General features: G+C 36.9%; 1 protein-coding gene across 2 annotated transcripts in view; it reads right to left on the reverse strand.

Annotated features, from left to right (window-relative positions):
- PRKG1 (protein kinase cGMP-dependent 1) overlaps positions 1–18,088 on the reverse strand; it is a 1,377,278-nt gene that overhangs the window by 1,279,270 nt on the left and 79,920 nt on the right. Inside the window, exon 1 of one of the 2 annotated variants that reach the window (XM_033215282.1) lies at positions 618–1,533. The exons of the other annotated variant lie outside the window; for it this stretch is intronic. Within the exon in view, the coding sequence (XP_033071173.1) occupies positions 618–928 (311 nt within the window). The 5' untranslated portion in view covers positions 929–1,533. Of the gene's footprint in view, positions 1–617; positions 1,534–18,088 lie in introns of those variants that run through there. 2 annotated transcript variants of the gene reach the window in all.

Consider the following 18,088-nt stretch of genomic DNA (forward strand, 5'->3'; position numbering starts at 1 on the left):
AGTCTTCCATTTATGGATTGTAAATGTCATCCAATTCAGGAAATCAAAAATTCTTCCTTTTTCTAAGCGTATTTGCTTATGTTTCACACTTTGATGATGACAAGAACGTCAGGTTTGAAGGGTACCAGCGTGAAGCGCCAGCAGGTAGAGAAATCCGGGAGAGCCACAAAAGCATAGAAAGTATGGGTGATATCAGACGCATTTCATTTCAAGTCTGATGAGCCTGCATTTAGGATTTTCCAGCTGGGCTGGTTTGCCAGGGCTTTTGGGAGACAGGGGGGCTTTTTATTTCTTCTCTCACACTCACACACACGGTCGGACACACACCTGGGACGCGTTCAAACTCTACGTACACTAGGTGGCTTATACGAATGTATATGTATATTTAAAAATAATACCTTGACATCTGACAAAGACACCAAGGCAACGTATGTGCAGTGAGTCTGGCTCTGAGAAACGTGCACAGCCCCGCAAGAAGTGCCCGTTAAAATGAAACATTTCTGAGGATGAGGACAGACATGGCAAGCGGGAGGGGCGGGGGCCGACAGACAATACAGAGACCCGCAGCTCCCCACCGCCAGGGCGCCACATGGACCCAGCGCGTCACCCCTGCTTACTGTGGGCTCTTGGGGTAGAAGGGCAGGGTCACATGGCTGAGATCCTGGATGTCGAAGGCGGTGGGCTCGGCGGAGATCGCCTGCCGCTTGGTGCGCGGCTCGCCCTGCAAGGTGCTCGCGCTCTGCTTCTGCGCCTGCTGGGTGGCGGGTCGGATCACCGAGCGGTACTTGTCCAGCTCGTTCTGCAGCTTCTGGATCAGTTCGTCCTTCTGATCCAACTCCAGCTCCAGCTCGTCGATAAGAGCATCCCGCTGCCTCAGCTCCTCGATCTTCTCCTGGAGCGCGTACTGTAAATCCCGCAAGGTGCCCATGCTCCTCCGGGCTGCCGGGGGCTCCTTCCTGCCGCTGCTCCGCGTCTTGGGGCTTCCTCCCCTCTCCGATCAACTTTCCCCAAAGTCGCCGCTGCCTCCCGAGTGCCAAAGCTTCCTACTTGAGACCAAAGCCAGCCCTGGCTTCTGAGCATGCCCAGTCCGCCGGCTTCAGCCACCCAGAGTTTCAGTGCAGATTCCACTTCTCTGGGCTGGCTGTGAGGCTCCGAGTGGGGAGAGCAAACCAGCAGGTCCAACCCGGGATTAAACCTGAGACGCGGTGGGCGCCGCGGCACGGGGTAGAAGAGCCGGGAGGCGCGGTGGCTGGGGAGCGGGAAGAAGGGACGTGAATGGGGGCTCTGAGGCAGCGGCTGAGCTCTCAGGGTCCCTCGCGCCGGGCGCCCAAGGAAGCTTGCGGGGCGTACGGGGAGCCTGATAAGCCTCCGAGGCGCGCCGGGGGTGTGCGGGCGGAGCGAGGAGGGAGCTCTACTTCGGGGGTGGGGAGGTGGGAGGGAGGGGACAGGGAGGACCCCAGGCAAACTCCGGAGGCCTCAGCTGACTCCAGAGCCGACCAGCCTGGAGAATGTTGGGCTACGATCCTAGCGACGTACGAGGCATAGGGGACTCTGTATCATCCAAGCTCTGAGTTCTGGAGGTATTTTGACGGCCGGCCTCACTAAGGAAAGATCCCGAGCGGTGTGGCCGAGCTGTCGCTTCTCCCACACCACCTTTTCCACCCGGAGCGCCTCACACAGGTGGCTAATGCTTGCGAAGAAACTTGCCTTTCAGGAGCTGCGAGGGAGTCGGCGCCCGCGAGGAATTTCCCCTTTCAGCCTACTACCTTTGGGAAAGCGTTGTGGGGTAGGGGGTGGGGGTTCTGATTTTACCCCCCCGAGGCGTTGCTACTCTTTACCTGCTCCAGATAGTTACTCTCCTTTCTGCCCCTTCCAAACTCTGATCAGGGAACTCTTTTAGGGCAAAGGCCAAAAACGGATTTGGGCCCTAGCAGGCCATTCAGCTTCCCCATGAGCCCTCCGCCTTGAGCTGGTGCCTGGGAATAGTTCTCTGATGGGCCTTACTTCTTACATTTGCTGGATTTGGCGGGGAGAGGGTGGGGGTTAAAAATCATTCCTGAGCTCCAAAAAGTTCATCTTGAAACTGAACCATACCTTTAAAAATATTACTTTCCTCACAATCAAGCTGTTAGGAATGTGTATTTCCACTTGAATGGCCAGGAAGACATCCTGACACAAACTTTGAAGAAGAGGGAAAATCGTGAAGGAGCCAGGGAGACTACGCCGGCTGCAGTGAATTATACACTATACTGCAGTCACCCCCACCTCTACCCGCTCCCATCCCCATCCCTGCCCACTCAATATTCCCCAAAATGATCACAATTAGGTAACATCCTTTCTATCCAAGTGTTACTCTCCCATCATGGGAACACATGTATAGAATCTTTAAACATCTGCCTAATATGTACCTAAATTCCTAATATTTGCTTAAGACTTGAACAACTCATCCAATTTTATAGCATCTTTATTGGCAGACTTTTGACCACTATTCTTGGGCACTCAATATTATAATCTTCAATGCTCTATTTGGTCATTCCTTAACACTAAAACAAAGTGGATAGAAAATAAAATTGAATTGCAATGCAATTCTAAAGTTAACAAAGAATAGTATCAAAATAACTTGCACACGGTTGCTTTTGAATACACAACTTTTTGTATTTAAGCTAGAGACAGAGAAAGGGAGGAAAGGAGGGAGGGAGGTCAAGGTATGTTAACAAGCTTGTTCATTTAAAGTGTGGTTGTTTGTAATTACTGGACTAAATGACAAAAGATATGCAGTCCTAAATATTCTTTTATGTAGATGATTATCTAATAATTCAATGCAGATTACACAAGACACTTCATTTTTCTGCTTTCCAACACAGACTTTCAGAAGTGCATTTAGTTCTAAATGTGATACATAAAATGGATCATTCTCAAAACATTTTCTTTTGCAATGAAGAAATGAGCAACTTACAAATATTGAAAATAATAATAGCTCTGAATTATTGTTGTTTTAATTAAAAGTAAACCAAGCAGAAGTACTGTGACTTTGTATAACTCACTGTATTCTAAAAAAACTTCCATGAAAATTTCCTTCTTCTGGGCAAAAGGCCAAATTCTTATTTAACCTGTGGGAATTCTTTATTTCCATGAGAAAATGTTTAATACAAAATGACTTTTTCCTATACATCTATTATTGAGGTTCATGAAGCCATGAGTTTATGTCTAAAAATATATCAGATACAATGTATACAGGACATAATTAGACAACTGCTAAGTTGGGTTCAGAATTCCAGGATTTTCTCTTCCTTTTTTTTCCTTTTTTAGTTTTTCTTTTCTTTTCTTTTCTTTTCTTTTCTGTGATGGAGTTTTGCTCTTGTCACCCAGGCTGAAGTGCAGTGGCACAATCTCAGCCCACTGCAACCTCCGCCTCCTGGATTCAAGTGATTCTCCTGCCTCAGCCTCCAGAGTAGCTGGGACTACAGGCACCTGCCACCATGCCGGCTTGTTTTTGTATTTTCAGTAGAGACAGGGTGTTACCATGTTGGCCAGGATGTTCTCAATCTCTTATCTCGTGATCTGCCCCCGTTGGCCTCCCAAAATGCTGGGATTGCAGACATGAGCCACTGTGCCCAACCATCTCTTTCATTTTTAAAGTGAAAACAAATATTCTACGCAAGTTTTTCATTGACGTTTTAGAGTTTATTTAGGGTTTAAATGGGGTTGCTTAATGTTTTTGAGCAGCACAAAGTAGAGAAGCTTCTTCCTCATTTGTAGGAAGTCTGTCCACATGTACAAAGGAAAATAAAAACTAAAACACTTTCCCAAAAATAAAAAATAAGACTTCAACCAAAAATATGTAGGCATTTTGGAAAAAAGTGAGGTTTTTTTACACTAAAATATGTAAATATTTTTTCACTATTTTAGCTGGCATGTCTACATGTAATTATAGGATGTATACACATTACATTTTCATTTTCAATGTACATCTCATGATATAAAATCTGTTCCAGGATGAATCTGATATTGACAGTCAGGCATCTGTTATAACAAACACAAAGAGAGTAAACAGCTGAAAAGACATGACTTTTACCATTGACTTTAAAAGGTGTTCAAGGAATAGAATCTAGTTATGTCAGGCTGTGTTATTTTTTAAAATTTATTTTCCCTTAAATGCTTTATAATTTCATATGCAAAATCCAGGATTCTAGCCTTTTCTCTTTCATTTTTAAAGTAAAAATAAATATTTTAGCTATGTTTTTCAATGATGTTTTTGGCTAGCTGTTTAGATCTTGAGCAATCAGGTTTCCATCTCAACCTTTTGAGTGTTTCCAATATTTTCTTAAACATCTTCTGCCTTGTACTTAGTAAATGCTGGAAATAAACCTTATGTGAAAAATCAAAGTCCTGCAATTACGTCTTAACAGACAAATTATCTTTACTATGTGTCATATAGTAAACTTAATTGGCTAAATTACAAGATCAAAGATCAGGCACAAGTCTACTTTCTGCTAATTAGGAAGCATCTACCTCAAATTCCTTCAGGGATAGAGTAGAGGAGAATGGCTTGATCTGAGCCCTGCCCCACTGCCTATCTGAGATGAAGCTTTGACATTAGATGCTGACAGTTAGAACAATGGAATTTTGAAGGAACTGAATTCATACTCTAGAATTTCATAATCAACTCACAACCTGCTTTTCAGCAGTCTTCCTTTTTCATAACTTTAATAAAAGCAAAGTTCTACTGGTAGCCAGACCAAACTGAGGCCTGTTAAACTCTATTATGCTCTTCAATCTTGCACCCAACCCTCATAATTGAGAATAAAAACTGACATGTCTTCCTTAATGGACCCTCAGAATCATTTAATGAGCTATTCCAATAAAGTATCTTTATTATAATACTAGCTATTCAAAAATAAATCTGTAGAATTTATCATCCTTCACTAAAAACATTATTAGTCCAAAAGAACTGTGCTAATTTTATCCACTTGTCCATTCCACTGACACTGTATTTCCTGGAAGAATCTTAAGTTTTGAAATTTTCTTCTGCCATGTCATGTGTGTATCTTGAATGGGAAAAAATAAACAAACAAAAATATAGCTGAGTCCTTTAGGTGATAGAAGCTACCTCTTGCAGAAGATTGCTAAAAGTAACAAGTCCTCCTAAGAATCTAGATTTTAAAGCTACTATTACTGGCAGACATAATGGTTTGTTCTAAGTTGCTAATCATAATCAAGATCACAAAAAATAACTAACTTCCTTCACTTCTTATATGTATTGTTCATATAACCCTATAAGTTGAATATTATTAATATTCTATTAATATTAGAGAAAAATGAAGGCACAGAATCATTCACCTAACCAATGGAAAAGTCTGGCTTCATATCCAGACTAGGTGATGTACAGCTGAAGTCCCTACCCCTCACTACTTTTTGTAGAACTTATAAATGTTGCTACTGTCCTATTCTGCATCCAGAGACAGAAGAGTATCCTTGACATCAACTTGCTTGACTTAGGCGTCAGGGAGTGAAGAGGACAAATTTTAAAAATCCTGAAAGATCAGCAGCAAGGTTTTCAAAAAGTTCCTTTTTCCAAAACTGTCTTTATTTCAACAAGATTACATTCTGGTTCAGGGTACAGTAACTTGAACCCATTTGCCAGAGATTGTACTAATCCTAAAATTGCTTGAAACTGTCCTGTCTTTAAAACTAAAAGTTCTAAGTATCTTCCAGTCTGAGGCAAACCAAGAGAGTTGGTCACCCTATTTAATTCAAAATATCTGAGCCTCTCTAGTTTATAAATATTTTCAAATTTTGCTTTCCATGTTACTGATAGAAAAGTAAAACCAAGGAAGATCTGTAATGATAATACCTATTATTTTAGGCACATTACAAACCCACTTATACATTACTTTGTGTGAATATGTTTTAGGAAAGCAATCATCCTATTGCAATGAATAATAATGCACAATCGGAATTGTCTTTGGACTATAAAGAGGGATGAGTCAGACAATAGAATTTTAATTATACTTTGATAAATTAGACAATAATTCAAGGATCCCTTTTTGCTTTATTTGTTTTAACAGAAACTGGAACTTACATTGATTCCCTACTAAGTACAGTGACTCAAGTACTGGCTATTTTATTAATTCCTGTAGAACTAGTTTTATAATTGTGTTTAGTGGATAGATTTGGCCATAAGAAATATATATTTACATGGATATAAGTAAAAATCTAAATAGTTTGGCTGTTTTCAAGTTATAGTATTTCAAATGGTAAGTTCTGCATGGAAAAGAAAAAAAAATAAACCATTAATGATGAAAACCTTACTGTAGAGACTTGGAAAGTAATAGCGCACTGTACCATAATTGCTAATGTACTTAGCATTTAATACCGAATTAGTGTCACGCTTAATATTAGGTGAAATGAATTTTTATAGTCCCCTTCTTAAGATGACAGGAAGTTATTATTGGGCCTCAGGCTAAACTGGTTCTCATGAAAACTCATGAACTATCTAACAAAACGAACATTTTTTTGTACTGTTTAGTCAGCTGCTCATTTCCAATAGCCAAAAGAAAAAAAAATCAAGAAGAAAAATATTAGGCTTTTTGTATTTTGAAATAAGCATAAAATTTTTAAATGCATAAAATAGAATCTAAAATGCTTTATTCACAAGACACCATTTTACTGCATCTGAAGCTTAATGTATATGTATGTGAAGCTTAATGTACATGTACATGCAACATATCTACCTGTATTATAAATAAGTTAAGAGTTGCTCAGTTCCATTTCAGTGATTCTTCTGGTATATTAAATGTGCATCTTTTACTAAGGCAAATCATCAATATTTTCCACAAAATTTTCTAAAGTACTTTCAAAAGTAATTTTGATTCTGAAAACAGATTTGATATCATGGGGCTTATAGAATAGCTCTACAGTCTGTGATTTTTTTCTTTTTTGCTCTTGATTTTATTTTAACTAGTATTTAGCAGTTGATATAACTTGGCCATTTTCTTCTTACAGGTTTTGTAACCAAAATTTAAAGTAAAGAAAACCTAAATTTTGTTAGCAAACTGTTTAAAAATAGTAAGGTAAGAAAATACTGAAGATGTAAGAAAGACAATAAAACAGAAATTTGGGTGAATTGAATTTTTTTTTTATTAGTAGGTAAAATGACTGCATTGGGCAACAGAAAGATGTCAGGAAATTTGTTTATATTGTGAGAATGTCAGTGATTCAAGGGAGAGGGGGCTTTGCAGGCAAAAAGACTTAGTAGGGAAAAACATGGAGATCTTCACTCTCATTAATTTAATAGGCATGTAAATATCACCTAACTTCAAATTAAGGAATCTTCAAATTGTGACTTTTCTATAATCATCATGAGTTGGAAATCTAGACATCCACTTTTCTAACGAAGGGCAAATGGAGCAGTAGGCTAGTAAAGCAAATGGGTATCATTCCAGGGCCAAGATATTGCCAAGTATTATTCTTGAAACAAGGATAGGAGCTCCAGGCTGGGGCCCAGGAGATGCATACATTCACTATGTATTTGTAACTAACTATAACATTATCATTCGCCTCGCCTAATGTAGGTTTTTAGAAAAGATTCAGTAATTCCTTTATGGTCTAGGCTGGATTTTTAAAAATTCATTTTTCAAAGCACAGGCATTTAATCTGGTAGGTAAAGAATACTTTGAATATTAGTGGTCCAGATTTAAACTTAAAAGACAAATGTGCAAACACCTATATAATGAAGAAGTTACCCAAAACAGCAATATCTAAAGTATCATATAGTTTCCATGCACCATATAAATAAATGTACAATAGGAACTTTCACACTTTTTTGATATTAGTGCAAAATACAATTACACATCTAGAATCTAGTGTCTAGAGTTACTGTATTACATACAAATTTTTTGCTCAAAGAGTTAATGTAGAGAGTCATTATGGAAAATTCATCTAATTTTTCCCTAAAATACCAAAATTCTAATCATCCAGCTTCTTTAGAAAAGCATCTATGTTGACTACAACTTTTAAGTGGAAAAAATGACAGGGAAATCTTCACAATGTTTATTTGTGGAATATTTTTTTTTTTTTTTTTTTTTTTTTTTGAGGCGGTGTCTCGCTCTGTCGCCCGGACTGGAGTGCAGTGGCCGGATCTCAGCTCACTGCAAGCTCCGCCTCCCGGGTTCACGCCATTCTCCTGCCTCAGCCCATTTAAAAGCAATTGCTGCTGTTAGGAACATAGAGAACTTAGTGAAAATTGCTTGCTTTCATTTTCCAGTTTCCACTGGTCAGATCCTCCATCGGAAAACTGCAAGTAATATTCTCTCAGCAGTCACAGAACCAAAACTTACCTAAGATAACAGTGTTTCCACATTTGCTCTATTTTTCAGTTTACTTTATGTCACTCTCAAGGGTACACACAAATAACATGCATATACATACATACAAACACACAAATACAGAGAATTAAAGGAGTGACAGCAACATATGCCATGGTTTAACATTCCATCCTATCCCACCTCCCACAGAAAAAAAAAAAAAAAAAAAAAGCAAATATGTCAGCTATGATGTGAATGTCTCCCCCAAAGTTCATATGCTGGAAACTTAATCCCCAGTGCAACAACATTGAGAGGTGGAATCTTTTAAGTGGTGATTCTTTCAAGAAAAAAAGTAGTTGTATAAAGACACATATTTTCTAGAAAATATTCAAAGTGACAGGAAGAAAACATGGTTATCATGGATCTTAAGCAGGCAAATATGTTGTTCTAAGAGGGGTGTCAAAGTAAAGCTCTGCTAGCAACCAGGCAACTCTAATGCAGAGCTTTCCTCAGAATGTTAACTAAAGAACACTAGTTCCTTAAAATGGTAATAAATGTAATGAAAAAGAGTTTTATGGTAAAAAATGTTTGGGAGACATTGAGAAAAAAATAAGAAAAGAGATTTCTTTCTGCATTATTATCAGTACTTTTAACTTTCCAGTATATATTATGAATTTCCAAAATAAATGTACAGTAAATACAAAAAATATTACATACTGTATACACTATGTAAATAAATGGTAAATATATACAATTGTTTAACAACTAAACCTTCCTTCTTCTAATACTTTCACTGTTGAACCTGAATATTCATGGCATTTAATACCTTAAAAGTCAGACAATTTAATAGAAAGTACAAGCATTTTCTCCATTTGTGAAATCCCCTATTACTATCTACATACACAGCAATATGTGAGACAAGAACACACAGTTCTATTCCCACAAACAGTACTGTCAACTACTCGCATCTCCCCTTTCAAACCACAATTTGCCCAGCCTGTGGCCACAGCCAATGACATGACAGAAAACCATGAACATATAACAAATTTGGTGCCTGCAGGAAAGATTAGCCTTGCCATTTGACCCATCATCACATTTCCGCCCTTTAAAATTAGACTAGGTCACGGGATTATTGCTTAGGCTGGGAAAATGTTCAAGGAAGGACTACAATGGGATCAAAATAGGTAGAGCATTTGATGAGTAATGAATTACTTAAGTGTTACAGTGATCCTTTAGTTCTTTAAGTTCTCCAAGCATTAAGCAATTATGTTTTAACATTTCATAGCTTCCAATGGGAATTCTCTTTTTGCCTGTGAAGCCCTGTTCCCAACCCCTTTCACTACCTTCAAATCCTAGCCCCATCACTGCCCCATCACCGCCTCTCATCTCTTGAGTTGTTTATTCAATAAATCTATTCTTCAGTTCTTCCCTAAAATAAAACTACCTCTAATAATCCTTCAGAATCATCCCCATAATATTTTCCCTTCTAAAAGCACTTTATCAGAATGCATAATTATATATTATGCATTATAACCCTAACCCTAACGCTAACCCTAATATTTGCATACATATTTGTTAAATAGATACATCTCCCATTAGACTGTAAACTATAAAAGCAAAGAATTATGTCTATTTTGTTCACCAATACCTAGAACAGGAAGGTGCTCACTATACTTGCTAATTGTGTTGAATAAATAAAAGTAGGAGTAAATGCAGTCAACAATTATTTATTTAATATGCAAAACACACCTCTCTGTGGAAAAGAATCAAAAGGGACAAATTTTCTGTTTATTGATGGTGTTGTGTAATATTTAATAAATCAAACATATCAGAGGCTTAGTTTAAACCTTTCTGTATGTAATAAGTCAAATATATCAGAGGCTTAACTTTAAAATGAGTTTTCTTCCACAGAAAAAAATAATAATAATCCCTATTTGAACAACATATTTGCCTGTTTAAGGACCATGATAACGATGTTTTCTTCCTGTCACTCTGATTTTTTTTCTAGAAAACAATGTGCTTGATATCCAACTACTTTTTTCAACTCTATTAATGCACTTTTAAATCACCATAATCTCACCTTCTTTCTTACTCTTAGACTTATAATATGTTGTCTTCAAGGTACAGCGCTCTTTTATGTAACACTGGCAATGTCTACAGAATCAACAGTTTTGCCATTTCTTTTTTGTTTCTTCCACAGTTTCAGCTACCCCTTCAAAAGCCGACTGCTTTATTTGGAGTTGGCCTTCTTTACTAGTGCTTCTTAATACATACATCTTGTAGAAAACTATTCATATCATTTGATATTATTTCAAAAGCAGATGCTTTCAATTAAGATACGTAATATCTTCCGTGATTATTAACCAATGCTTGTGTCCTACCTGATCATTTATAATTTGAAAGTTAAGATTCAAAGTCCAAGAAGCAAATTTACATCCATCTGCAAAATTCCTTCACTAACTTAATTCTTAACATACATATACTTATTTCCCATCTCCTCTCCCTTGTTCTTGCTTTGCTTTTTCCACAGAATGTCAGAGTAGGCCCTAGATATAAAATAATAAGCTTAACATCACAATCAATTGAACATAAAAGTGCTAACTCTTGGGAATTAACAATAATTATAAAGTCACAAAATGCTATGTTAAATAGCTGTTCAATTAAATCAAAAGACAGGAATATATGGTTTGTTAATGCAAAAAAGAATATTTCTCAGGTAGATGTTTTCTGTAATTTTAAAAAGTCAGAAAGAAGACTTCATAAGCTCTTCAAATTTATTAGACTTGAATATAGGTCTTGAAAAAAGTAATTGTTGTCAACCTTAAAAAACCTAAAGACAAGCCATCCCTATGAGAAAATAAAATAAATCCTTATCTATTAAAGAGTCAAATTTGAAGATAAAAAGTCAAAGCCTTGCATATATATATCCCAAAAATCTTTATAAATTAAGCTTTTAACTGCAATGTTATAATGCTGCTTCAGTGTCTAAATAGAAATCTAAGTTTCTGATTCGCAACTGTGTGAAACTTCTAGATCTTCAATAAAACCTTACCATTAATAACCATGTGAATGTAAGAATCCTTTTGGCATTGCATCATTTATCTTTAGCGGTTTTAATTATATTTTTCCTCCCACAAACTGGGAGTCTCATGATGCAGTCATCAATATACCTAATCCTTTTGGAAGCACAATTTCCCAAGAGGAAAAACATATGTAATTAATATTAATAAAGCTCCGCAACAGAAAAATGGCATGTTGATATGTATATGCCTTTCTATATGTAGAAAATATATTCTTTATTTTATTCAGTTAAAAATAGTATTTTTCGGAAAATAGTTTCTGATTGAGATTTAAATGTTTCATTTTTTAAAAGTACAAGGTAAAGCAAAGCATCACGATTGTGAAATTTGTACTCCTTCTTTATATGATTCATTTTATTTTAAATACACTTCCATAAATAGCGTACAGCTTCAACAAACAGTACATTCTCCAAATTTATCTCTCACCCATTAAATACTAATTTCTAATGACTAAAATACAGAACTAAAGGTACAATTGCACCCTCTACTGTCCAAATATTGAGCACCGGGCTGTGCATGTTTGTTTAACACATTCATTATAAAAGTAACAAGTAAGTAACATTGGTTTCCTTTTGACATTAATTAGCATATCCTCAAAAAATTAAGCTCTAATTATAAAATTTCCATAGCGATGTAAATGGAAGTTTGCCACTTTTATAGTTACTTGTACTAAACTAATTTAGAAAATGACTCTTATTAAGGTACAGTTATGCATCATGCAATAAATTTTCTGTCAATGACAGATCACATATGCAACAGTGGTCTTGTAAGATTATAATGAAGCTGCTATACATAGCTGTACCTTTTTTATCTTTTATACCATATTTTTACTGTACCTTTTCTATGTTTAGATATGTGTAGATATACAAATACTTACCATCATGTTACAATTGCTTACAGTATTCGGGAGCAATAGGCTATGTCATATAGCCTAGGTGTGTAATAGGCTATATACCATCTAGGTTTGTGTAAGTACACTTTTTGATGTTTGCACAATCATAAAATTGCCTAAAGGCACATTTCTTAGAATGTATCGCTGTTGTTAAATGATGCAACTGTACTTGAGTGAAGTATTCATTAACTTACTGCAATATCAATCACCTTTTCAACAATATTCATAACAAGGAAAAATATGAAATCATTCAAGCAAACAATTGGCATATTTTTCTAATAGTGTATAAAGTTTACCAAATTTTATTTCAAGTTAAAAATCAGGAAAGCACTAATGTTTCTCTAAAACTGTGCTTCAAAGTTTTTAAGAAAAGTTGTGAGTTGATTGTCAAAATGTGACATATCACTATGAGCTAAAATTAATAGGTTATTTGTATTTTTTAAACCTATCTTTAATGTTTCAATAGAGACTGGTGGACCAGGCACGGTGGCTCATGCCTGTAATCCCAACACTTTGGGAGGCTGAGGCAGGTGGATTGCCTGAGATCGGGAGTTCGAGACCAACCTGACCAACATGTAGAAACCCTGTCTCTACTAAAAATACAAAATTAGCCAGGTGTTGTGGTGCATGCCTGTAATTCCAGCTACTCAGGAGGCTGAGGCAGGAGAATCTCTTGAATCCAGGAGGGGGAGGTTGTGGTGAGCCGAGATCACACCATTGCACTCCAGCCTGGGCAACAAGAGCAAAACTCCGTCTCAAAAAAAAAAAAAAAAAGGTACTGTTTTGAATTCAAAATAAATTATTATTCAAAAGATTATCTTATCAATTTCTTCTTCTGGTGATGAAGATTCGTTTACTGATAATCAACCCTCCCACCTATAATAATTAGAGAGGCTGAACCAAAAATATGAAAATAAGGCATTGGAAAACTTCCAAGCAGCAAGGAATTGAGGGGCCAATATCCCAGAGAAAAGTGAAGTCCAGAGATGTCAGCCTAATGTTCAGTGTTTTTCTGAGGTATTCACCAATTACAAAATACTTCTAAGAAAATAAATAAGTAAACATAAATTAAAAGCTGAGAGGCTAAGAAGTTGATCAAAGCTTCTAAAGTCTAAAATGGTTGGAGGGACAAAAATTGGAATCAGGCCCAACAAGTCGAAATCCAGGGAGGCTAAACTTTAACTGCTAATAACCATGTACCCAATAAGACCAAATCCTGTTTTATATCTGTGCAATCTATAATTGGATTAGGTGATCTGACCCTAGTCTTCCTGCCTGTCAGGAGCAAAAGCAAATCCTCCATGAAGGAAGATCACATAATCCAGAGTATCACACTCTTTCTACAATTTTTCATGCCTAATGTTGGGTTCAAAAATAAAATAAAATTAGGCAACACCCCATAACCTAAAACTGAGAAAAAAGTAGAAGTCATGCAACAGAAGGAGACACATGGGAGATTGTGATATTGGAATTATCAGAAATGAACTTTAAAGTAATTGTGACAAATATGTTTCAGAAAAGTGATTAAAATGTTAGTTATTTTAGCAGAAAATTGGAAATTACAAAGAACTTTTGAAGCTGAAATTTTAGAAATAAAAAAGCAGTAACTGAAATTTAATAACTCTATAGTCAATTTTAATAACAGAAGACACAATTAGTAAACTGGAAGATAAGTCCAAATAAAATAGCTACATTAAATAAAGAAAAGGAATTTTAAAACATAGGAAAAAGGACATGAGATGTGGAGTCTTGGGAGAAGTTCTAACCTCTGTACAACTGGAGTCTCAAAAGGACAGAAAAGAGAGAATATAGCAAAAGCAGTATTTGAAGAAATAATCACTATGAATTTTCCAAAACTGATAAAAAAAAAAAAAAATCAGGCCACAGATTTCAAGAGGCACTGTAAATGACTAGCACAATAAATATAAAAGACACTGATATGGTTTGGGTGAGTCCCCACTCAAATCTCATTTTGAATTGTAGCTCCCATAATTCCCAAGTGCTGTGGGAGGGACCCAGTAGGAGGTAATTGACTCATGGGGGTAGGTTTTTCCAGTGCTATTCTCATGATACTGAATAAGTCTCACAATATCTGATGGTTTTATAAAGGGGAGTTCCCCTGCACATGCTCTCTTGCCTGCTGTCATGTAAGACATGCTCTTCCTTCATCTTCCACCATGAATGTGAGGCCTCCCCACCCATGTGGAACTGTGAGTCCATTGAACCTCTTTCCTTTATAAATTACCCGGTCTCAGGTATGTCTTTATCAGCAGCATGAGAACAGACACACACACACACACACACACACACACACAGACACATAGGTATAACACAGTAAAATTGTTACATGAAAAACAGAAAGCTCCTAAGAGCAGACAGACAAAAATATCTGCAACCTTCAAAGGAACAATAAGAAAACAGCTTTTTAATTGAAGCAGTGAAAGTCACAAGACAATAGAATGGTAGCCTCAAAAGGCTGAAAAAAAATCTGACAACCAAGAATTCTATATTTGACAAAAATATCCTTTGAAAATAAAGGTAAATAAGTATATTTTGAGAAACAAAAACAAGAGAATTTGTTACCAACAGATCACACTAAAGGAGATAATAAAAGGTATTCTTCAGACAGAAAGAAAATGAATCCACATGAAACCACAAAGATTTAAAGAAAATGTAAGTATCATACAAAGGATAAATATGAGGGTAAATGTATATAAATTATTACTGTATAAAACAATAACATCTAACAACAATAATATAAAAGAGACTAAGGGGCTAACAGTTGAATGTTGTTAGGTCATTTCACTGTCTGAGTATTAATAAATGTAATGACTTACCTCTAATTTTACTAATGCCAGAATGTATTACATGTTGTACTCTCTAGAGTAACCACTTAAGGAAGCAGAAGTTGTATAAATAACAAATTGATGGAAGGATAATTGAATATTAAAAACAATAGATTCATTAAAGTAGAGGCAAAAAAGGAAAGAAAACTTAACATAGAACAAAAATCACAAATAGAAAACAAACAGTACAATGATAGATCAAAGATTTGATCAATGATAGATCAAAATGTATTAGTAAACAAACTAAATAGATTACTCCAGTTGCTAAACAAAGAATATCTGACTGAATAAAATAAAAATTATATATATTTTATGAGACAATTGTTATATAAGGAAACAGAAAGGCTTATAGTAAAAATGGTAAATATAATCCAAACACAAACCAAAAGAAAGTTGATATAGCTCTACTACAAAGCAAAGAAGTAAGAACACCAGTGTTAGTAGAGTTAAAAAGGGATCTCTCTTAATAATAAAATAATTTACCAGAAAGTGATTATAATTCTAAATGTACATGCACTAAATAACAGCCTTCACATTGGCAAAAGTAAAAATTAATAATGCTAAGAGGAGATATAGACAAACATAATATCTTATTAGATTGTGACTCATCTCTTAGAATAAGTGATAGACCTAGCAGGCAGAAATATAATCAGGCTATAAAAGATAGAAACAATAAACTTAACAAATGTGAGTCAATTACACTACATAGAACACCTCATCTCAAAATTGCAAAACACATAATTTTCTAGTGCATAGGAATATTTATTAAAATTGATTATATGCTGGACCATAAAACAAGTCTCAATAAATATCAGAATATTAAAATCATGGTATCTTGCTGCAGAAGAATTAAACTGGAAATGAACACAAATTATCTCAATAATCATGAAAAAGTATTTAATAAAATTCAAAATCCATTTATAATTTTAAAATAATTTTGAAAATTTTGAAATAAGCCAGGTGTGGTAGCTCATGCACATAATCCCAGTACTTTGGGAGGCTGAGGCAGGAGAATCACTTGAGCCCAGGAGTTTGAGGCTGCAAAGAGCTATGATTGCACCAGTACACTGGAGCCAAGAGGACAGTGCAAGATTCTGTCTCTAAAAATATAAATTAATTAATGAATAAATAAATAATTTCAATGTAAAGAGTACTTATCTGATAAAATGTACACACACACATGCACAAAAATCTACCAAAAAACTCATACTTAATGGTGAATTATTAAAACACTTCTTTATGATACCATAAAAAGAAATAGATGCCGATAATCACCACATTAATTCAACTTTATAATTGAAGTCTGACCACTGAAATAAGGCAAGAACACTAAGTAAAATGCCAAAAAATTAGAAAATGTTGCATAATTATTGACACAGACCTACAGAAAAACTATTAAAATAAGTAAATTGGAGGTCAGCATACAGAAATTTTATGTTAAAAGTTAAAAATGTATTTCTAGGGGGCAGTTCCAAGATGGCCAAGTAGGAACAGCTCCAGCCTCCAGCTCCCAGCGTGAGCGACACAGAAGACAGGTGATTTCTGCATTTCCATCTGAGGTACTGGGTTCATCTCACTGGTGCATGTCGGACAGTGGGTGCAGGACAGTAGGTGCAGCCCACTGAGCAAGAGCCGAAGCAGGGCGAGGCATCACCTCACCTGGGAAGCACAAGGGGTAAGGGAATTCCCTTTCCCAGCCAAGGGAAACCGTGACACACAGCCCCTGGAAAATCGGGTCACTCCCACACTAATACTGCACTTTTCCAAGGGTCTTAGCAAATGGCACACCAGGAGATTATATCCCGTGCCTGGCTCAGAGGGTCCCACACTCACAGAGCCTCCCTCATTGCCAGCACAGCAGACTGAGATCTAACTGCAATGTGGCAGTGAGGCTGGGGGAGGGGCGCCCGCCATTGCTGAGGCTTGAGTAGGTAAACAAAGCAGCTGGGAAGCTTGAAGTGGGTGGAGGCCACCACAGCTCAAGGCCTGCCTGCCTCTGTAGACTCCACCTCTGGGGACAGGGCATAGCCATAAAAAAGGCAGCAGAAACCTCTGCAGATTTAAATGTCACTGTCTGACAGCTTTGAAGAGCGTAGTGGTTCTCCTAGCACACAGTTTGAGATCTGAGAACAGACAGATTGCTTCCTCAAGTGGGTCCCTGACTCCCAAGTAGCCTAAATGGGAGACACCTCCCAGTAGGGGCAGAGTGACACCTCACATGGCTGAGTACTCCTCTGAGACTAAGCTTCCAGAGGAACGATCAGGCAGCAACATTTGCTGTTCAGCAATAATCACTATTCTGCAGCCTCTGCTGCTGACACCCAGGCAAACAGGGTCTGGAGTCAACCATGTGCAAACTCCAACAGACTTGCGGCTGAGGGTCCAGATTATTAGAAGGAAAAAAAACAACTAGAAAGGACATCCATAGCAAAACCCCATGTGTACATAACCATCATCAAAGAGCAAAGGTAGATACAACCACAAAGATGGGGAAAAAACAGAGCAGAAAAGCTGAACATTCTAAAAACGAGAGTGCCTCCCCACCTCCAAAGGAACGCAGCTCCTCACCAGCAACGGAACAAAGCTGGACGGGAATGACTTTGATGAGTTGAGAGAAGAAGGCTTCAGTCAATCAAACTTCTCTGAGCTAAAGGAGGAAACTTGAACCCATCACAAAGAAGCTAAATACCTTGATAAAAGATTAGACGGATGGCTAACTAGAATAACCAATGTAGAGGAGTCCTTAAATGACCTGATGAAGCTGAAAACCATGGCACAAGAACTACATGACAAATGCACAAGCTTCAGTAACCGACTCGATCAACTGGAAGAAAGGGTATCAGTGATTGAAGATCAAATAAATGAAATGAAGCAAGAAGAGAAGTGTAGAGAAAAAAGAGTAAAAAGAAATGAACAAAGCCTCCAAGAAATATGGGACTATGTGAAAAGACCAAATCTACGTCT

This window comes from Trachypithecus francoisi, unplaced genomic scaffold (genome assembly GCF_009764315.1).
Source record: "Trachypithecus francoisi isolate TF-2019V2 unplaced genomic scaffold, Tfra_2.0 Contig00586, whole genome shotgun sequence".
In the NCBI taxonomy this organism is placed as follows: Eukaryota; Metazoa; Chordata; class Mammalia; order Primates; family Cercopithecidae; genus Trachypithecus; species Trachypithecus francoisi.